Consider the following 22,867-nt stretch of genomic DNA (forward strand, 5'->3'; position numbering starts at 1 on the left):
ACAAAATGGTCAAAGCAGTCAGCAAGTGATGGACTAGCTCTTAAAAAGAAACCTGGCATTTAATTAACTTTTCAGAGTGCTGGTTCAGCATGGTCCGAGCTGTACATTTTGCATATTGAACGAGCATCTCTAATCGGGTCTGCACTGCCCCGGCCTGCCAGGTACAAGCATGAGGGACTCTGTGGACAGCCATCTCAGGCACACAGGCTTCACTGAAGGCCACTCAGGCCCCTGATCATTTCCTCACCTCAGCCTTTAGGTCAAGTGCAAGTTCATTGACGCTTCAAGGGAAAAATGTATAGAAGTCAGAAGGAAAATGCAGATAGGTTTCAGTTTCACTGCTTAGCAACTGCACTGTTCAGCCTGATACCTGAAGTAAGGTGAAGGCAGTGATTCTGATAGTTGTGACTGGGGCTCACTTGTAGAAATTACTGCCTTTGGGGACCTAGCACATGTACATGGCAAAACTTCCCAGGTTTGATTTCTGTTGTGCACCCCTGGTAAAGAACTACCTGTTTAAAGGATTCTCTCTAGCTTTCACTTCTCTGTGCCATCTATCGCCTTCCGTAAGAAGAGACTGTCTGCACAGGAAATCTAAACAGATTTCTGGGTACCCTCAGGATGTAAGGAAATCAGCTGAGGTCTGCTTCGAAAAGGCCTGGGGTAATGCGTGTGGGACTGAGGGTGAGAGTCCGGATGCAGAGTCTGGTTTCAGCGTCATCCTTAACGAGCCCTGTGATTTGGGGGAAGCCTAGGCGGCAGTGCCAAATGTCCTGGAGTGTAAATGGTGCTGCTAAAACTGCTTCGCTTCTTTTTGAGAGGTCAACTGAGACAGTACTGACGGGTGTGACAGTCTTTGGAGACCACTGAGAAGTGCTCTTGTGCAGTGGTCTCCCCTGAACTATTATGACCATCACCAGGTTCCCAGGCCTCTGGGAGCCACATCCGAGGAAGACGGCTCAAGGCCCCTGTGTGCAGGAGTAGACAGAAAGCCCAGGGCTGCGCTGACCACACCTGCGCAGATTGTCTGCCATGGTGCCAGGGCCAGACCACATGGGCCTCGGTTTCCTCCGAAGTTGGCAAGTACCGTGTGTGCAAGGAAGGGTTGACCGAGGACCCACAGTTTTTTCCCCTCAATCTTTGTCCCCAAAGTCTGTGGAAGGCAGGATCTCAGCACCAGATCCTCTGGTTACCCACTCTGGTCAGCTGCAGTAAACCACTATGTTTTAGGTTTTTGTTTCTTTGCTTGTTTTTAACCTCTCAGTAGTAATTTTAAAACACATCCTATATTATGATGGGTTGTATGTATGTATAAGACTGAAAACCAAAGCTTATGTAATACCCTGTTTGCATTATTTTCTATGCTGTAAAAAAAGAGGAAAGGGGGGAAAAAAAAGTGCTGGTGGTAATCTTCTAAATTCACTTCATGACTCACTAATAGATCATGACTTGTAGTTTAAAAAACACTGCTAGATCTTCTGTATCCTGAGCTCTAGGTCACTGTGCTTCCTGAGGTGCCTTTGGGGGCCAAGCAGATGAAATAAATGCGTGAAATGGGGTTTTATTTTATACTATATTCCTGAAACACATATGAGTTATTTGCATATTCACATTTCTTTAAAGAAACACATTCCCTACCAGTTCTCTAAGATATGCCTTCCACTTCATCTACCTTTTGTTTTCTTACACTTGGTATCCGTCTAGCTCATCTCCTGGCTCCTGTAAGAAAACCAGCAGTGTAGGCTCAGTGATTCAGACCAAGACCTGGGCCTGGCAGAAGGAAGCCCCGGAGAGTGTGGAGCTCAGGCTCCTCAGCAGCAAGCCCAGAGTTACCAGGCCTTTTGTCAGAAGAATCTAGAAATCTGGACTTTGGTACAGAATCTCCCAACTTGAACAGTGAACTCATGTTAAGTAAAATAAGCTGGCCCAGAATACTCATTTACAGGCTGGAGTAGGCCTGGATCCGCAGCAGAGGCTCCATCCCGCCCTGCAGAAGGCACCCCAGAATCTGTTATTTCTGGCAGAGGGAGAGAGAACACACCACCTGAGGGCATCCCTGCTGCCCATCCTCAAGCGTGCCATTTTGATCTCTTCCTTCCTCCATGGAGAGAAATGAGAGCGGGGAGTCCCTGGGCTCCCCCAGAGGAAGGGAGAGCAGGATGTAGGCTCCACAGCAATTAAGCTGAATATTAAACTCACCCCCTTTTTGGATGTTGAGTGGATAATGGCAATTAAGCAGCCTCCCCCCAAAGATTAGCACTAGCATTATTGTTTCTTTCAGAGATGAGTACATCTCCTGTACAAATGAAATCTCTGGCCTAGGCTCCCTATCCTCTGTGTCCTGCTTGTCTTCTCTTACCCTCCATCCAGGCACTTCTGTTGGTAGTATACTGGCTGAGTCATTTGGACAGTGGTGCTGAGGTGTTTAACTTCATGAGAACAGTTAGAAGCAGTGGTCCTAAGGCACAGCAGGAGCTAAGACAAGAGTCTTCCATCCTCCACACAGGAGGTGACTTGGCAGCTCTGGAGTATTCATTACTCTGCCTTCAGCTTGAGGTAGACACTAGGATCCCGCGTTACCTAGCAACGCCACGGTGGTGCCGCCCAGGCTTCCTGTTGTACTTCCCCTGGCTTACCTTCCCCGCCCCTTGTCCTACTGCCCTTTTACCCGCTGCTCAGTCTCCTGCCTTTGAGAGCCACAGCTGCAGCCTGCGAGGTCTCCCTGTTCTTCCGACTTCACTACCTATTCTCTTTCCATCTTCACTTCAGCCGTCATTTTCTATTTATTGTAAATGGTGCAGTTGATATAGTCTAAACTTCATGAAAAGTAATGTTTTAAACTTGAGCTTAATTTTATTTTATTTTTTGACTTTTTTGATTAACAAAAATTAATTTATACTTAGACTCTTGAGAAGTTATTTACATCTTGCAGGAGTTGATGGTTGACTCTGATCCAGCTCTTACTGGTGAGGTCTGTGGACCGCACTGTCGAAGGCCTTCCGTGCATCCTGCCTTGGGGCTGTTATGATAATGATATTGCTCATCATGGTGCCAAGTTCTGACTCCAGAGAACTCATTTCAAACAAAAACAACTCTGTTATAGTGGGCATTTTCAGACATGTAGAAATATCAGCACCATGTGCCCTGCACCCAACTTTAATCATCATCAACATTTTGCCAGTCTTACTTAGACTTTTTTTTTTCTTGGTATTTTGAGACAGTCTCACTGTGTAGTCCCGGCTAGGCTAAACTCACAGTGGTCCTCCTGCCTCAGCCTCTCAGAGTACTGGGATTCTGGGCGTGTGTTGCCATGCCTGGAATTTAGAGGTTTTATCAGTGTTTCTCAGTGAGTCAGTAGTGACATGATACCGATTAGAAGTCAGTGGAAATCTGTTTAGAATGAGTAGTCCTGGGCTCTCTTACTTACTGCTGGGCCTAGCAGCCTGCAGGTCAGAAGTGTGAGAACTGCTGCTTCAGGTACAGGTGGGTCAAGCAGATGTTCTGTTCTCATGCAGTGTCTCAGGGCTCACTCCGCACCCAGCACTGCTCTCGGCATCTCTGGTCCTTCACGTGGATAGCTCAGAAGAACAGTTGCTCGGCCTGCGCTGGAGCTTTTCCTCCTGGAAAGCTGCACATGTTGACAACTGATACTACCAGAGACCCAGAGCATCGTCGTAAAAGGGTGCTTTACCGGTGGGCCAGTTAGGTGTCTAAGGAGGGCACCATATCATTTGTGTCGGTTTAAGTTTCTTGTTCATCCTAACAGTGTAAAATCTGGAGTTGTGCTGGAGGAAGGTGCTAAGAAGGCACTGTGGTGTATGCAGTCCCCTCCTGCTGGGTACAGGTCTTGGGCAAATACAGATTTGGGATGCATTTAGCTGCCCCTGCATTTGAAACCCTTTCTTAACGCATTACCCCAATATATGAGCTGTGCGGTTTTTTATAAACTGTGTCTTTTTATTTTTCAGGTTGGGAAGGAAGGCTTCTGAAGAGATAGAAGAGTATGTTTCCCGTATTTCTCATGGTGACCTTTCTCAGCAGTACATGACTGCTAGTTGTTATTGGTTCAGCCTGTGTTGAATAGAGGAATTTTTAAAAAATTGAATCTGGCCATGGTAGACTGGAATTGTGTATATTGGATCAAGAGTTTGGGTAATACTGCCTCCTCCACTGAAGGTCTGAACTGTGATGGCATCAATGCCATGTTAAATCTTTCACTGTGGCTTTTAACACTGTATGCCCAAGTTTGGTGTACAAACCTCAAAGCAGTGCCAGCTTTGGAAGCCTGACCTTCTCCTAAGATGTCAGAAGGAAGGGAAAGCCAGGTGTGGTGCCACACACCTGTAATCCCAACTACTCTGGGAGCTGAGGCAGAAGTACTGCAAGTTCAAGTCCAGCCTGGACAACTTAGTAAAACCCTGTCTCAAAATAAAGAAAAAGGACTGAGAGGTAGTGGTAGAGTGGACCCCGGGTACCACTCTTCTGCAAAGGAAGAAAGCTTCTAGATAAAGGTGACCCCCCCCCAGTCTCACACCTCTCTGAGCAGGGGACACTTCCATGTCATAGTCTGTGTGACGCTGCCTTCTGTGACAGTGTGTCACACCCTGTGAGCCATACAGGGCAGACTCAGTTCCCCAGTTAAGTGTGACCAAGACAATGGAGGAAAATAGGTACAAGGACATTTTGTCTAGTAAAAAAGAATGGATATGATAAATAATAATAAGGCCATTCCTTTCTGTGTTGAAACTCATTTACATCTGTCCTTTTCTTCTTTTTTTGAGCCAGTCACCGTCTCAGACAGCAGAGCCTGGATGGATCAGATGATGGAGGTAAGGTGCCCTTAGAGAATGTCAAAAGGGTTTCTAGAGAGACCCTAGAGCCCCCCAAGAATTTCTTGGGCTGCAGCCCCACTGAAAACCTGTGTGGTGGTCTCATCACATATGCCAGTTCACTGTCCATCCCTTGCTGGGTACTCTTGCCTCTGCCTCGAGTACCTCATGCTCTTCATTTCCTAGCCTTACTTGACCTCAGCTGAAGTAGTATCTCCTGGCATCCTTCCTTCCTATCCTACTCCCTCTCTGGCTCAGATATTCTTTGTCTCTGCTCCTGCAATCTCCCCAGCAAACCTCCACTGTAACAACTAGAACCAGGGCTGGGGATTTAGCTCAGTGGTTCCGCTGCCTGCCTCGAAAGTGCAACTGACCCGAGTTCAATCCCCTGTACCCCCCCAAAAAAGCACTAGAACCGTTTCTAAGCGGGTGTTAACTATATGCCAGGCATCAGCTCTGGCAGCTCTGCCAGTATCTCTATGTTAAATCATCAACTCTCACCACAACCCTGTAAGGTAATGCCATTGTCATCCCTATTTTACACTCATAGAAACTAAGGCACTGAGAGGTTAAGTTGCCTCAAGTCACTGCACTTCTAGATGACCAGAGCCAAGATTCCAGTCCAGTGAGGAAGTATCACACTTTATTCTTCGTTGGCTTATTTTCTACCCAGGCTCTGATCTCCTTGACAGCAGATCCCACTTCTTATTTATCTTTGTATCTCAGCGTATGACACATAGTAGCCCATTAGTATTGATTCTGTAGATGAGAGGGAAACAGGACTGAAAAGGTCAGCAGCTGTGTCTCAGCACAAGCCTAAGTTCAAGCCTGAAAAGATAAATTCTGTGTGTATCTCTAAAAAGAAGTCTACTAGAGTAGAGTTTATGGTTGGGACCAGTTATGGTTTGGATATAAAATCCCCGCAGAAGTCTTTTGTGTTCAGAGATAAGGCTTTTGGAAGGAAATTGAATCATGAGAACTCATTTCCTCAGTGGATTAATCCATTGATGAGATCATCGTTTGATGGCATTATTGGGAGGTAGTAAGAATTTAGGAGATGGAGCCTAAAGGGAGTGGATCATGGGAATATGACCTTGGGACTAATTCTGGGCTCTGGCCCTTCTTTCCTAGTTCTTTCCCTTTATCTCTGCTTCTTGACCACACAAGGTGATCACTTTTCATTTCCATGCCCTTCCTCTGTGGCGTTCTGCCTTGTCACAGGCCTAAAGTAATGGAGCCAGGCAGCCATGGACTGAAACCTCTGAAATCATAAGCCAAAATCAGTCTTTAAGTTATTTTTCTCAAGTATTTGGTCACACAAGACTTAATTTACTAAAGCTTTTTATTTTTTATTTTTTTAGACCCATATATTTATCATTTCCATACTCTTATTCCTTTGCGTAGTTGGGGTTTTTGTTTGTTTGTTTTTGCTTTGTTTTGTTTTTTGTTTTGTTTAGAGACAGTCTTGCTATGTAGTTCAGGCTGGTCTTGAACTCCCGTCCTCCTGCCTCAATCTCCCAAGTGCTGGGATTACAGGCATGCATCACCACACCCAGCACTCCTTTGTGTAGTTTCTATCTGGTATCAGTGCCTTGCTACATTACCCAGTCTTATTTCAAATTTATGATCCTCCCACCTCAACCTTCTGAGTAGCTGGGATTACAGGCATGTGCTTGACCTGGCTTGACATTAAAGACCCCTCTAAGGGCAGGAGCCATGTCATTCCAAAGGGGTTTCAAGGAAGAAAAGTAGTCACAGAAGGTCAAAATATCAGTCACACACTCATCATTCTTCAGCATTTTCTTTGCTTTCCAGCCTCATTTCTTCTTGCCAGATCTTCCTTTTTAGTTCTACCCACTAAACTCTGTTTAGCTTCTAGACTTCTCTACCCACTGATTCACAGTGACCCTTTTAACTAAGGAATCTGCCCTTCCTTTTCCCAGACACTTACCTGGAATGTCTTCTGCTAGGCTGAACTGGTAGCTCAGGGATTGGTAGCTGCTGGTCACACTTGTGATTTGCCTGTCCTCGCAGATGGTCAGCTGCTGCAGCCATTGGGTGCATGGGACAGGAGGATGTGCCAAGGGACTTGAGGGGACGGGGTCTCTACAGGGTGTAATTAACATGGGTGAGCGGAGAAGAGGGTGCGGTGCAGTGTGCATGGGAATTGTACTATCGGAGCAGTGGTCCACAGGTCAGACCTCAGTGAAGGAGGTGTGATGAAGTAGGCAGTATGTAGCCAGTCTGTAGCTAGTCTAAGTGGTTTGAGGAGGAAAAACACAGCAAGTTGTTGCCTGCAATGGATGTCTTCCGTCTCCTGTTGGCTTATGTATTTTTTCCAAACACCAAGAGTCTTGTGTTTTAAACAGGAAAACATTAAATTTAGGAAAAAAGATGATAGACTTCTTTAGCAGAAACTTCCAAATTGAAACACGAGAAAGCAGTTAAATTCATGATCTTGTTAAAGGTTTGCTTAAGTGGTAACCTTCTCCAGGCTTTTCCCTACCCTGTCTTGAACTTCTTTCTAGCTCCTTTCCAAGGATCTCTGAAATCTTCCTCACTCCACTTTCCTCTTATGGAAAAATACTTTACTTCAAGGAGTAACTTTTCAGTGTTGCAGCAAAACTCTGAATGCCAGAGCTCGCACACATTATAAATGCATGCTATTAGGGCTGTGCTGGCTGCCATTGTGCGTGGTCACTTTAGAAGGACATTTTTGCAGTTCAAGGATCTCTGTAGGCCACCATGGGCCACACCTGCCACTCCATAAGAAACTGAGGCTTAGAGATTATATACAGGAAAGTAGGACTCAGCGAAATTCTGGTTTTCTGACCCCCACAAGAACACTTGCTCTTGTGTGTAGCATCATCATTATTACCAAGTATTCATCATGTGCCAACTACCAAGCCTGGTGTTTTACATTTTCTCCCACTTAATTTTTAAAACAACCTATGGGAAAAAATTTTTTTTGTAAGTTAGCTTCATGGAGGTCTGATTTGTGTACAGTAAATCTTGTGTATTTACTGTGTGCAATTTAAGCCGGGTATGGTGGCTACACTTGTAATCCCAGCTCTCTGGGAGCCTGAGGCAGGAAGATTGCAAGTTCAAGTTCAGCCTGGTTAACTGGCAGCATAGTTAGACCCTAGCTCAAAACAGAAAGGACTAAAGATGTAGTTCAGTGTGAAGGCTCTGGGTTCATTTCCTAGGACTACATAAACAAACAAGTGAATGGACACTTTATAACAAATACTGGTGAGACAGCGGTGGAAAAGGAACCCTCCTGCATTGCCAGTGGAAATGTACACTAGCACAACCACTGTGGAAATCAGTATGGGGATTCCTGAAAAAACTGCGACTAGAAGTACCATTTAACTGCAGGTATTCCCCTCATAGGCACATCCCTGAAGGATTTAAAGACATCATGTTAGAGTGATACGTGCATACCAGTATTTCTAGAAGCCCAGTTCACAGTAGCTAAAGCTTGGAAGCAACCTGCACATCCATCAAAAGATGAACAGGTTAAGCAAATGTACTTACATAAAATGGAGTACTACTCTGCTATAAAGAAGGGTAAGTTTGAGTCATTTGTAGAAAAATGGATGCAACTTGAAAACATAATGTTAAGTGAACTAAATCAGCCACACAAGCTTAAATACCATATGGTTTCTCTAATATGAGAAATACAAAATATAAATAAAGAGCAAAGTAAAAGTGATAAAAAGAAACAGGGATAGGTCTTTCACAAATGGGAAGGTGCCCAAGAGATGGAGGGGTGGGGAGAAGAAGGGGAAGTAAAAAGAATTAAAATGTGTCCTGTACAAGCACCACTTCCCTTAAAGGAGTGTAATCATTATGTGTCACAAACGTGAACTAAAACACGACAGCGAAAGAAAGTAAGTGAAGGGGATTTAGAGAGCTGGAGGGAGGGCAGTGGGAAGGGCGGGAAAGATAATTAAGGTATGCTGAGCACATCTCCTCCCTAAGATGAATGTAAACATTTTGTGCACCACAAAGATGTACCAAGAAAAACATGTACAGTTTGAGCTTTGGAAGGTGTGAATACCCTGTGAAATTACCACACCACAGTCGCTATATCCAGAACATTTCTGCCACCCCCCAAAATTTCCTTATGCCCCAGTCCATCCCTGCTCTGCTCCTGGCCTCCAACAACTACTGAGGTGTGTTACTGTTTCGTTTTCTAGAACTGTATGTAAACAGAAGCATAAGGAAGTACACATTTGTGCCTGGCTTTCTTCACGCAGGGTCAAGAGTTTGAGATTTATCCAAGTTGTTGCCTGTATTATTAATTAGCCTGTTGATTTTATTGCTGAGTTGTACCCCGTTGTATGAACCTACCACAGTGTGTTCACTTGTTCAGAGACAGATGAATTGGCCATCATCCCCATTTTAAAGATGAGCAGACTAAGGCAAAGAAAGAAAGGCAGCCTTGCCCAAGGTCAGATAACTGGTTAATGGCAGCGCCAGAATTCAGAGACAGATCTTGACCCCAGAGCTGTGGTCCTCAGCTTCTATCATGATGCTGGTGTCCCCTTCCACAGGTTGGCTATATTAATGTCAGCTCCCAGATGTGTAATAGATGGATGGAATGCTTAGTAAAGTTTCATTAAAATGGGAAAAAAAGATACCAATTTTCAGAAAATACCCCCAGTGTTTTTTCCCTTCATAAACTTGAAATGTGAAATTTGTGGCTTGGCCTTATTTTGGCCCTGGAGGTTTGGAGCATGAAACCCTTTCTGACAGAGTGTACTTGCTTTTACCGCTAGGAGGGACACCTCTTCCCCAGCATAAATCTGTTGTCCGTGCAGTTATGCTTGCGTCCTTTAATGGAAAATCAGTTCATATGTTACACTTCACACTCGACTTGGCCCATTTCACTGTATGTGAATGTTTAGAATCCATTATGCAGTAAGAGTCATATGTTACGTATAACTAGTTTCTAGAATTATCTTTGCTCAGAGAATTACTTGGTTGGCTAGTGAAGGCTGCTCCTTTGAACACAGACTGTCCAGTGGGTGGGGAGACTTCAGGAGTGATTCACCCAAGTCATCCAGGGAGGCTTATTCACCAGCGTCATTCAGCAACTTTGGGCACCCGTAAGGAAACCAGCTGGTTCCTTTTAAGAAACTTACACACAGGCTCTTTAATGTGGTCAGTGCAAGGAACTCTGTCACCTGGGAAGGTCCTGATTATTTTCTAACACACCAGTAAGGATGGGTGATATAGTTGCACAGTCCCAAGGAGAGGATGAATTACAGCAGCTAGAAATGCAGATCTAAGGTCAGATAGGCTCCTTGCCTGAGCTGCCTCAGAGGTTAGGTTTTATTGAGGGAAGCTTGCTGCTGGTTCCCGCATTGCCCAGATGCTGGAGACAGTGATGAGTGAGGCAGCCTCTGCTTTGCAGGAGCTTCTGATCCAGCGAGACAGTGCTCTTGCTCCTTTCTCCCGTCTTTAGACTTTGAGGGGCCAACCTTTTAGGTATATTCCTCAGCCTTCAGCCTCCCTAGCACTCCCCCTCCGCCAAGGTTTGTGTCACTCATATTCTTCTCTGGGCAAGATGCCTTCTGTCTTCCAGGCCCCTGGTGTCTAGGGAGAATGGAGACATGCTTCCTTCTCCATCCAGGCCCTGTGCTTCCCAGAGAAGGAGCAGAAGCAGAAAGGGGAAGGAACTGTGAAGATAATGTGTGCTTATCAGAATGAGAAATGGAGTGAGTGAGTTAGGAGTGGCTTTGGGATCTCTTGCTGAACTGGTGGGGTCTTTTGCAAGACCGTGGCCAGGCTACAGACTCGGATGGCCAGGCAGATGACGTAAACGTATGAAACAGCAGAAGTATAAGGCAAAAAGTGAGAGTGGTGGAGTCTGAGGGGAGCTCAGAAAGATGGCACAGCCTGTAACTTTTCAAATTTATGTTTTTAAAATGCCAGAGGTGCTGGCAGGTTTCATGCTTGGCATGTGCAAGACATGCCTGAGTTCAGTCCCCAGCACCAAAATAAATAAAAGAATCTTTTGAAGACACTTAACAAGGCCAGGTGTGGTGGCACACATTTGTAATCCCAGCTGCTGGGGAGGCTGAAGCAGGAAGATGCCAAGTTCAAGGCCAGCTTGGGCAATTTAGCAAGACACCTCTCAAAATTTACAACATAATAAAAAGGGCTGAAGGTGTAGCTCAGTGCTCCCTGGGCTCAATGCTTAGTACCGCCTGAGCAAACAAAAACATTTTGTAGCCAGGCATATTGGCCCATGGCTGATGTCCCAGCTACCTGGAAGGCTGAGACAGAGGGATAATGAGCTTAAGACCAGCCTGGGCTATGTGGGACCCCATCTCAAAAAAAGAAAAAAAAAAAAGCATAAACAACACATCTGCAAATTGAATTAGGCCTTTGGGAACTGATTTGCAAATCCTTCAGAAGACCTTGTGGAGCTCTGCTCTAAAGGAACACAAAACCTAATCGGAGAAAAACATAGAAGATGAAAAGCACTACAAGAGTTCAATAGCCAAGACTGCAGGATAGCAGATGGCAAAGCTAGCACATGGTTGTCACCGTATTAGTGGGCTACAGTACTAATGGCCATGAGATCAGAAGAGCAGGCGGGCAGAGTGCACTTTGGGAAGGAGAAAGGACTTGTTTTGTTTTTCTTCACATTTATGACTTTCTGTATTAGATGTGTCTGTGACGTGTAATGAATACATTCTTCATGGGGATTTGGCACCTGAACACACTGAGTCTTGCTCCTTTTTACTTCCCTTCCTAGCCCCTCCCTCCAAAGACTTATCCTAGGTCCTGAGGATGACTAGGATTCGCAGAGGAGGTGTGAAGGCCTTGCAAGGCAAGAGGCCCAGCATAAGGAGAATGAATAAGGAGTTGCCCACAACCAGGAGAGAAGCTGGTTCTGCAGACCTAACTGACTCTCATCCCTTCTCAGCTGCAGATATGCAGCCTCCTCCTAGAAACTGTCTTTGAGGGTCTCTGAAGAGTGTCAGTCATCGTCTCACTTGCTGATCCTGGGCAGGATCACTCCCTGCTATCGCTAACTCAGTGCTTCAGGGAAGTCAGGATTATGATTATAGAGAGTAGCTGAACAATGCACAGCCAGAAACTCAGCATGACCGAAGGGTCCCCACGTAATAGGGGGGCACAACCATCTTCCCTACTTAGATGATGGTCTCCGGACTTCTCTCAGGTTGTATGGCTTAGGAAAGAACATCAGGCCTGGGGGTGGATGGAAGTCAGTCTCTACAAGTGACCATGGAAGGTCACTCACTGAGTCGCCCCTCCTGTGGCTGTCACCTGTTGAATGTTTCCCATGTGTGGTGTGTGGGGCTGAGCACTGGAGATACGATGGTAAACAGAACATTTCTTGTCCCTGTCCTCATACAGCTTATAGTCTGGTGAGAGAAACAGGAATTAAACAAATTGTCACACATCTAAGAAGTGAAAAGTTGTGATTAGGTCCCGGGAAGGAGGAGTTCAGGGTGCTATGAGAGAGGCTATCATGGAGGCCTGATGTGGCCTGGGTGACGAAGGAAGGCCAGGCTGAAGAAGTGGCACTGGAACTTCAACTTGATGGAAGAGTAGAAGCTGGCAGGAAGGGGGAGGAGGTGGCAGTCTAGGAGCAGAGGAGGGAGACAGAAGTGTAAAGATGCATCATCTCCCTAACCTCTTCAGGATGGCCAGTCCCCTCTAGCTCAAACCCAGCTTGCAGAGGTAAACTTGGGGTGGAATGTGGTGCTGTAAAGGTCAACTTTGGAGATGGGACACCCTAAATTCTGTATCTTTTAAAAAGATACAGAACCAGGTGCGGTGGTGCCTGCCTGTAATCCCAGCTACTTGGTAACCTAAGACAGCAGGATGGAGAATTTGAGGCCAGCTGGGAAATCCAGCAAGACCCTGTCTCTATTTTAAAAAAAGATTATTAAAGCCAATCTCTGAAAATGCAATTAGACCTGGACTCAGCTTTCAAATTGTTTATGCCAGAGCTAAATTCAAGTTCAAAAATAATTTTTGAACCCCAAGATATGTTTGTAAACCAGTGAAGAGTTCCTGAAAGCAGGAGCTTAAAAATAGTTGATGTTTCTTATGTTTAACGTGTGCCTTTAATATACACTGTATGGCTCAGGACCCAGGGTGGACTTGTGACACCCTCTCCTGGCAGCTGCCAGCTCTTGGGCACATGTCAGCCCCCCTGGAGAAGGAATCTTTGCATCCTGAGGTCCAGTTTTGACAGAATCGAATAACTCAAAACCTTAGGAATAATAAATCTTTCTGGCCAACCAAAAAGTGTTCAATTCCTAAAGGACACGCTGAGTTGAGCCACTTCTAGCCAGGGGCGATTGAGGACTTAATTCTGCAAGTGTAGCAATCTGGATGATCTGAGAGCTCTGAGTTTAAGGGTAATTGCTCAATTTTCTATCCATGTCAACAGGGAAAATAGGTAAAAGTGGCTAAACACAGCCAAACAGTGAGTCTGGGAGAGATGTGAGATGCTGGCTGTCGGTGAAATTAGAAGTGTGCTATCTCCAGAGTGCTGTCTCCTGCCACTACTCATCTCTCCCACTTTCTTCATCTCTGTCTCTGGCCTCTCTAACCCTCTTTTGGGCTCTTTCTCGTTCCTTAATCGGCCTTTCTGCCATATCCTTCCACCCTTCTCCTGCAAATGGCACTATGAGCATAAACAGCTATAATGAGGAGAAAGACAAAGTAGAAAGAAAAGAACAGATCCACTGGAACCCTGCTGTCTCAGCCCCATCCTTAGTCAGAGGTCGTGGTGTCACTTTGCTTCCTCACGCTGAAGGCAGCCTAGGTGGCTCCTTTGCCCACGAATTTTATTTAAACTATTATTACTACTACTGATGTTTTATTAAATATAACTCCTTAGCATCAGTTTCTTTTTCTGAGTTCAAAGTTACTAGGAGTAGGCACTAAAGTCTTTGTAAACCTATGCTGTCTTACCCTTCTCTAGAATTCCACATACAGGGTCTCTGCACCGGGCAGGACTGCAGGAAATTGGAAAGGGAGTGTTGGTGTCACCAGTCCAAAGGTGCAACTGCCCTTTCTTGCCTGTGCTTTTTTCTGCTTATGGGTTATTGGGTGAGACGTGGGAAAACATTCCATCTTTGAGAAAAGGGTATTGATCGTTAGAACTTGTCAGTGTTTGCTGTGAGCCAGGTAGTGAGCTAAGTGCTTTACCAGCGATGTGCCAGTTAACCTGCGAGCAGTTCTGAGGAGACATTGGTTAGCACCGTCCTGCAGAGAAGAAATGAAAGCTTGGTGACGTTAAATGGCTCACTGAGGTCACGTGGCTAATAAGTAGTGATGTGCTTGTACGTTAAAAACCAGCTCTCAGGCAGGAAAAAAGTCGTGATTGGGAGTGTTAGCAGTTTCTCTGGTGCAAATACTTCCACTGTGGCTGGTTTTGGGCTACCAACGCGACATTGTTGACCAGAGTTAGGAAGAGAGAGGCCACAGCACACCAATATATTGTATTGCTACCTTAAAGGTACATTAGATACAAATAATTGTGAGAATTTAGATAAAATGTACAGCATGATGAGTTTCAAGTATTACTTCATTTTTAGATATAATTTAATTATAAGGGTGTGTAACTTCATCTTTATTGTTATTTATGTTCCATGGCCTCGTTTTGTTCAGTTTTTAATTACTCTAATAAAATACCTGAGGCAGTTAACTTATAAAGAGAAAAGGTTAATTTCAGCTCATAGGTTTGAAGGTTCCAGTTGAAGATGAGGCCCATTGCTTTGGGCCTCTGGAGGGTGTGTGAGATGGTAGTGCTAAGGAGTGCACAGAAGAGCAACCTGCAAACTGCATGAGCCAGGAAGCAAAAGAGAAGAGACCAGAGGCCCACTGTCCCCCTCTGGGACACAACAGCCCTAGTGACCTAGGGCCCCCCACTGGGCCCTACCTCCTAAAGGTTCCACCACTTCCCGCCCTGGTAGCACTGCCCTGGGGAGCAGGCCTTTGGGAGACATTCACCACCCAAACTATAGCAAACTTGGATACAGAATTCTTAGAAATTTAGCAAGTGGCTCCTCTGAGCCAGTGTGAACTGCTGTCATACACTAGCCCCAGGAAGTGGCAGGGCCAAGGTTCAGGCACTTGTCGCTCCAGGTCTCTCTGCTCTCACCGGCCTCCTCGTATCTGCTGTTCATGGCTGAGGTGCATTTCTCAGCCCCACTTACTGAGGGAGCCATCTCCACGAATTCTCCCAGCACCCAGGCACGCATTTGCTCTCCTCTCTAGCTTAGATTCAGCAGTTGGCCCATGTTCTCATTCTGCTGAGCCTCTCTGAAGTCTTGTTCACAGAAATGTCTGGGCTGGCCAGCGAAAAGACAGAGAGTCCAGGCTGTTCAAACTGCTGTGGCAATTTGGCTATGGCAGCCAAATTTTCAGGTTTGAGCATCCCTGTTGTGCATTCACTCCATCAAGTCCATTGAGATGGCTTTAATTTAACCAGTGCTTGGGTCTCTACTGAATCCTTGAGGGGAGAACCTATTTCAGGGAGAAAGGAAGGAACCTCACTGCATAGTTCAGGTTGTGATGTGAGTGGTGTTGGGGCACTTGTGGGGGTTGGGAAGACCTGAGGCTCCACAGGGCTGTGAACAGCCATGTCTGTAGCTCCCTGTCAATCGCTCCTTTGAGATGTGACAGAAAAACTGACACCACAGAGACACGGGCCACTTGAAAGGCCACGTGGAATAAAAAGGGCCCCAGTGGGTGGTAACATCATACCATGAATACTAGGCTAAGGCCACAATGGGCCAGAGGTGGAATCTGTGCATGTTGATTGCATTGTAGAAAATGAATTTTTTTGTACTGATGCTATAAAAAGATACGGTGTGCTTTATTTGGAGGCCATGGCTGTCACTATGGGGTATATAGGAAGATACTGCTATTGGCATATGTGTCCAAGTTTCATTTCATTTCGTTTTGTTTTGTTTTAACCTCCTTACATCCATTCAAATGGACATCCAGAGTAGGGATTTCATTCTGTTGGTAAGGAAACAGGACCAGAGCTAATAACTAATTGTGTGTAAGTTCAACAAGTTAGGGGCAGATGGAAGACCTGGGTTTCCTGATCCCTCATAGGTGCCTCCTCTGCTGCAACCTTCCGGACTAGGGATCTAGATTTGCTTCTGCCTTGGTAGGCAGTTAGAGCCATGTTCTGGCAGCTAAGGCAGAGATCTTAGCCACATTAGATTTGTATATGACCAGACAGAGATGGAGGTTCCGCATCCTTGATGTCTCAGGGGATGGGATCTGTAAGAAGGTAAAGCCTAATGTCCTCTTCAATGACAACAGGCAGACAGGATCGCAGAGTCGCACCACATGGTCTTTGTATCCAGAAACACCACAAGATACAGCTCAGGATGACTGGTGACTATTCATGCTCCTAAGCAAAGGACCATGACTTATTTCTCTGTTCAGCCAGTGTTGCTTCGGTGAGGTGGGAAGGGACAGGAATGTTTATGTGTCTGACATCAGCTTGGACTTGGGCTACCACTTAGCCCTCAGTTGGAGAAGTCGACTCCTGCTGCCACTCACCAAGGAGATTACTTTCTAAGAAGAACCCAAGCCAGCAAAACCTAGGGTTGGCAGCAATTGGGAGGAGGAAGCGGGGGTCCACTTACTCAAGCAAGTGACTGGTGGATCTTCCTTCCTAGCTGTTGGCTACCAACTTTCTAAAACTTTACAGATGTGCACTGTGTGTGTGTGTGTGTGTGTGTGCGCGCGCACATCTGTATACACATGCAGGAGGACACACATTGGGAATGTGATTCCTTAGTCCATAAGTGTGCTTGACGGACTAGGTTTACCTAAAAGACCCTTTAAGAGAAAGCTCTTGAAAGATGATTACAGAATTGAGACACCATCATTTAAAAGTGCCCAAGGCAAACTCCTTTGAAAATTGCAACAGCGGAGGGACAGAGAAAGAACCACTGCAGCCCTTGATTGTTGCGCTGTTCCCCCAGGACCCGTGCTCCCCCTCCCCCGCAGTTTCTCATCTGATAAGAGCAAGCAGCAGTAAGCCTCCTCATCTATCTTATGAAAATCCGATTCCGAATGGCTGTGATCAAAACCAGCTGGCTGTCACCAGCAGTGGCCTTGTGCAGAGGGAACCGTTCAGAAGCATTCCGTATGTGGGGGTGTCGTGGGTGGCATCGATCAAAGGCGCATTTTTTTTTAATAAATATATATAAGGAAAAATACAAAATCTAAGGATTTCAAATAAAAGTGTAGTTTGTCTTGTTTTTTTTCAGTGTAACACGAAGAGGATGAAATAGAATCAGATATGCCTGGTTTCTAACACACTTGATCTGGCGCCTCCGAGTAGGCTCTGCCTCTGTCATATTAGCTCCGCGTAGCTCATGCCGGCCCTCACTGAAGAGAGTGCGGAGCTCCTGGTCTCCTTTCCTCCCAGCCACTTCATTCCTTCACCACATTTAAAGTCCTTTACCCCTCCTTGTCCCTAGCACAGCTTTGCAGATAAAAGCTGGAGAAAACCCCATGAAGCTCCGGCGGGGGGAGGGGGTGCGCCTGGAAAGGGCCTTGTTCTTCATTTCCTTCAACCACCCGCCAGTCACCAGTGGGATGGTATTTTCTAGAAGTCTCCGCAGCAAGTGACCCTGAGGTCTTCTCAGAATTGGGTCACTTAAGGCTCCTGGGCTGAGTAGGATCTTTTTCCCTGTACGGAACCCTTTGGGCCTTGCTTGTCTTTCATGGGTGCTTCTTTTCCTCGTTCATGACTCCCTGGGTTGCCAGTGCTGACTCTTGTCCAGCCTCCAGTGGGCTTGGGTGGGGCTGTGGGGAACATTTCCATCCGGGGACTTGCACTCAGGGCTCCTTCAGGAATGTGCTGACATTTCTCTTCATGCACCACACTCTGCTAAGGATGAGCCAAGCTGCCATCCTTAGCAAACTTTTCTGCTGCTGATCCAGCCAGAATCCAACTGCTGAGAGGTCTGACGATCTCAGGAACCAGTCAGTCCAAGCCTTCCCCTTCAGTCCTTCATCAGCACCAAGAGTTTCCACAGTGTAGGGGGCCACAAGGGACATCTGTTTTGACTTTCCTCCTCTCAAAGCCTGTGGCCTCTTTATCCAGCAGCATTAAGAGAGAATTGGTGTAGGAGCACGAGAACTTGAGACACGTGAGACACAAAAAAGTCCACTCCAAATGGGCGTCACAGAGGAGGGTGCCTAAGGGAGCTGTTCAAGCACAGCTCCTCCTGGCCACTAACCACCCTGCTCTGTCTCGGTGATGGTGCATTCAGCCCATAGTTCCTCTCCTGCAATGCGGCTCTCTAGCCACTATCACAGATTTCCCATTCTCCCTACCTGCCAGTAACGAGGACAGCCTAGCTCCAGTGCTAATCAGTCACAAATCACAAGGGATGAGTCTTCATAAAGTGGACCTGCTGGGGACCGAGGGACATGTTTGTTGTGCCCCTCATCCCCTGATTCCAGGGATTCAGGTTACCGCTTGGGAGCTCCTCTGAGACCGCCTCTGCCTTGTTCCTTCGGGTGTTTGAAGCCTGTTGCCTACCACTTTTCCCCTTTTCTTTTCCCTTTTCAAAAAAAAATTCTCCATTTTTTTACTTAGAAAAAAATTATTTATACGATTGAGATCCACTAATTAAAGCCATTTTCTGGTATTTGGTTACTGGAGCGTTTGATGTCTCTCTGACAAGACCATGAAATGCACAGGGTGTCCACAGGGACAGAATTTGCTGAACACGGCTCTTTGTAAATGAGGGGACATAGTGTCGCAGCAGCTCATGAATATGAAACGCCCATGATGCCACCTCAGTGGACTTGGGAACACAGATGAATCCTGTCATGTGCTAAATGAGACCAATTTCTTTCACTTAACTTCATCTTCAATCAGACCTTCTTCCATTTGCCTGTTTAAAATTCCCCATACGTGATGCAGAAGGTAACAGTATTCAGTAAAACAAAGTTTTGCAGCTGCAGAGAAAAATCATAATGATCTCTGGTTTAAAGTTGCCATCTCCTAAAAACATGGACATTGTTTTCTTTCACTCCTGACCTCCGCTAATGTTTATTGAGTTGGGGCACAGAATTAGGGGTTTGTCTGGACTGCTTTTATTGGGGTCTCCCAAAGCCACATGTCCACATTCCTTTTGTGTGGATTGGCTGTTGAACTTGGCTATAAGTGGTAGATGGGAGCCTTTAGCAGCTTGTGAAAGCCCTGCAACAGCCAGGGCACAGAGTGAGAAAGAGGCCTGGGAAGAGACCATGGGTAACCAAGCCAGGCAGTTGTGGCTGGGAACTCAGTAGAGGAAGTGAGAGAAGCAGGTGTCAGGAAACTTCCTGGGGTAACCTGGTGTGGTGAAGGTAGGCCCACTACTGCACCATTTACTAAGATGTCAGGTGAGAATGTGCTAGAATATGGGGAGAACTTCATTAGCCCTAAAAACACCCTTCTGGATACACCCAGAAATCCCTGACCAAGACAGTAAAGGGTTGGAGGTGTAGCTTATCAGTAGCATACCCATCTATCATGCTGGCGTGTGCAAGGTCCAGGGACCACAAAGAAAAAAAAATATCCGCAAAGAGTACAACCTAAAGGGACACACAGAAGAGGGGCCTTTGCCTGGGTGGGACCCGAGGGCCAGGCTGGGAAGCCTCCTTTGTTTCCTCCTTCAAGTGGTACTTCAGTGTATGCACCAGGTGAAGAGCCTGGGTAATGTTCGTGGTACATTCATGGCAAGCTGGGTCAAGCTGAGAATTTGCTTTCTGCTTTCAGACAGGCAGACAGCTGGATGGGAGGGCAGGCTAGCACACAATGTGTCATGGAGATTCGGGGCTGCCTAGCTAAAAGAGGCGGCTCGGCTTTTAACTGTCTGGTCACAGGAGCGGAACAGGGTCCCTCTGGGACTTTGCTAGGCAGTTAGCATTTTAGTCTGCCTACATGATGATATTATCCATAATGAATGTATTTCAGGGTGAATGGCACCTACTCACACCTTTGAAACCAGTTGTAATCTGTTGGTGTTCTGTACATATTTATTATTTCTGCTATTTATTTTGGCACTTAATTTATCTCTGTGGCTTCATCTGGTAGATCTGTTAGGTGGTGGCAGACTAGTGTTCCCGTATCAAAATGAGTTTCTCGTTTGGTGATCTCTCTTTTTCTGAAATAAATTCTTAGGGCTACTGCTGTGCAGTAACAGGCCTCTGCCGGTGCTTCTGGGATGTGGAGATTGGTGCAGCGCAGTGTGACCTAGCCTCAGGATGGATTCAGATGGTCTAGGGTGGGCCAGATTGGAATGACTGGCCCTTTTTTAGTCCCTTTGTCCCCACTCATCCATTGTTTCTTGGACGTGCACAGGATTTTTCCAGCAGGCCTTGCAGCTCTCAAGTGAGGCAGACCCTTTGCTATGATGTGTTTAAATCCAGAAAGTATTCAGAGATCACTCTTGGTTGACCGTGTGGAATGAATCATCTTTAGGCAACTTGAGGACTCAGTAGCACTTCTGCTATGATTGGAGCAGTGTACAGGATACTAACAAAGCTCTTGTGTGGTGTACTACTCTCACACTCGAGGGGCATTGACCTAGTTGGTTCTGCTCCGTGGCCCTTGGAGTCTCAGAAGTCACTGGGATATATCTTTGACCTCAGCCACCTTTCTGCGTAGGGAGCAGTTTGGGGCAAATTCACTTATTCTGCCTCCTGCAGGGTAGTGAGGGCCCCACTGTGGCCGTAAGTGAATTGTGGGCAGACAAAATGGGAAGCTCTTCATTCTGCCCATTGGCTTCCAAGATGATACATCAAGGAGGGGATGTGCATTTTCTTTGTTCTCTTGATTTATTCTTTGAGAGCTTTTAATGATACAAAATTTTTATAGCTACAAGTTATACGTGTGGTGTAAACTATATATAATGATACAAAATGTTAATTATATAGATAAAGAATCCATAATCACTTTGGCTAAGTTAATTCCAGTAATTTCAACAACTTGTTCATTTAGAAATTCATTTCACTGGCTGAATCTTCAATCTTCCTTTTGTTTAAGTTTTTTTTTTCTTTTTTCCAGTCATCCTTTTTATAGTAAATAGTCATACTGCAATCAAGATGACATGTTGCACTTATTAATTTTTTCCTTTTTCTTTTTGGTACCAGAGGTCAAACTCAGAACCGTGTGCTTGTGAGGCAGGTGCGGCAACACTGAGCTAAATCCCCGGCCCTGGGATTATGTCCCTCTTTGAGGGATAAATGTCCCTCTTTGGCCTTGGAAGGATTCTTGTGCATAGCAGGCATCCAGTTTGTGTTTCCTCAGTGTTTTACTCACCCAACTTGGCACCATGCACCCTCTTCTGCTTCAGCCTGGGCCTCTCCAGGGTCCTGTGCCCAGCCAGGCCTGCCCACCTTCCCTCTCATGTGGCAGGTCATGTCTCACTTCCTCACACCTTCGCGCATGCTGTCCCCCCTTCAGCTGTCTGCTGCTGTGTCCCTCATTCAGAGAGACATTCTCTAACCCCTCACCCCACACCCCTGACTAAAACTGATCCTCATAGGACTGGATGTATGGAGCATTCCTTCACTGGAATCCAAGTCAGTCATTTAAAAGAATAAGATACATCTGTGTATCAATAAGGACAGAAGTTGCAGAATGGTGCTTATGCAGCATGATCACATTTGCAGATGCTTTTTAAATGATCTATGTGCTGTGATATGCATATGTTCTTTTAAATAAATGTGTAAGAAATTAAGAGATTACCTTTAGGGAAATGACAGGGTCCCATAGACAGAAGGGAAAATTTTCATATTAATCTTTTCTATAGCATTTGACTTGATTACACCTATAATTTTACTTTTACTTCAGAAAAAAATCAGGTCTCCCTGTTATTTTTTGTCATGGAATTTTCTAGTGTGTTTTTTGTTTTGTTGGTACCAGGGATCGAACTTGGGTCCTTGTGCATGCGAGGCAAGCAGTGGAACCACTGAGCTAAATCCCTGGCCCCCTAGTGTGTATTTTAGTTGGTAAGCAGGTTGTGTTTATAGCCTCCATCTGACTGGTCCTCCATGAAGACCAGGACCGTGTCTGTTTCTGAGAGTTGCTGTTATGGGTACCACCTTTCACACAGTAGGTACTCAGACCGCCCCCTCGAATGAATGAATGAACGGCCAAGCAGACAAATGGAGTTTCTCACAGTGTGGCTAACTGGGCACCATGTGGGGTAGAGAAGCAGCCTGAATGGCTTGTGCACCAGCTCCCAGAGAGGCAAGGAGAAAGCATAAGGCAGAAGGGCTCTTTGTGCAAGATCTGAGCTGGGGCCCTGTGACAGACACAGTGTGAGGACAGCACTGCCTGCTGTAGCACTGAACCAGCAGAATAGAGACTGACCCCAGGGCCTTCAGACCCTTGCCCACTGGCTCCCCTTGGCCTTCTATGGGGCTGTCAGGGTGCCCAGCCACCTCTCTGTCCTTGGGAGGAGTCTACATGGGTGGTGTGGTGGAGTCCCCAGCTTGTCTGACATGGGTGCACTTTCACCATCCTGTTCCATTTGGCCTCAAGGGGAGCAGGGAGTCAGGGCACACAGTGTGGGAGGGTCTTTGCTTGTGTATTATAGGAGTTGAGAGAAATAGCCAAGAACAGAAGATACTAAGTCTTAGGCAAAAATAAAAGGTACCCTGGCCGTGGGTGGTGTCTCACCCCTCCACTCTAGGAGGCAGTGTCCCGGAGCCATTTCACAGGTGAGGAGAAAGACAGGGTGGACCTGCCAACCTCACCGGAACAGAAGCCTGGCTCTGCCCATCTTTAACAGCTTTACCTCACACAAGCTGCTTAGTCTTGCCTCACCCTCATTCTCTTCTGAAAGGTGATTGTCATTGGGTGGCATTAAATGAGAAGAGGTAGAATAGTTTCTCGATGTGCTCAATACTATATTTTAAATGGATACAAAGATTGTTGAATATATTTTCTGTACTGAGCATAATGCTCATTATTTTACAAAGGTTATGACATTTGCTGCTTATAA

General features: G+C 46.0%; 1 protein-coding gene across 1 annotated transcript in view; it reads left to right on the forward strand.

The window, feature by feature from the left end:
• The window catches only part of Ift43 (intraflagellar transport 43), an 81,449-nt gene that overhangs the window by 54,247 nt on the left and 4,335 nt on the right, over positions 1-22,867 (forward strand). Inside the window, exons 4-5 of the mRNA XM_010645553.3 lie at positions 3,969-4,001; positions 4,786-4,829. Of these exons, the coding sequence (XP_010643855.1) occupies positions 3,969-4,001; positions 4,786-4,829 (77 nt within the window). The remainder of the gene's footprint in view (positions 1-3,968; positions 4,002-4,785; positions 4,830-22,867) is intronic.

This window comes from Fukomys damarensis, unplaced genomic scaffold, assembly GCF_012274545.1.
Source record: "Fukomys damarensis isolate Sample0158 unplaced genomic scaffold, DMR_v1.0_HiC HiC_scaffold_21, whole genome shotgun sequence".
NCBI lineage: Eukaryota > Metazoa > Chordata > Mammalia > Rodentia > Bathyergidae > Fukomys > Fukomys damarensis.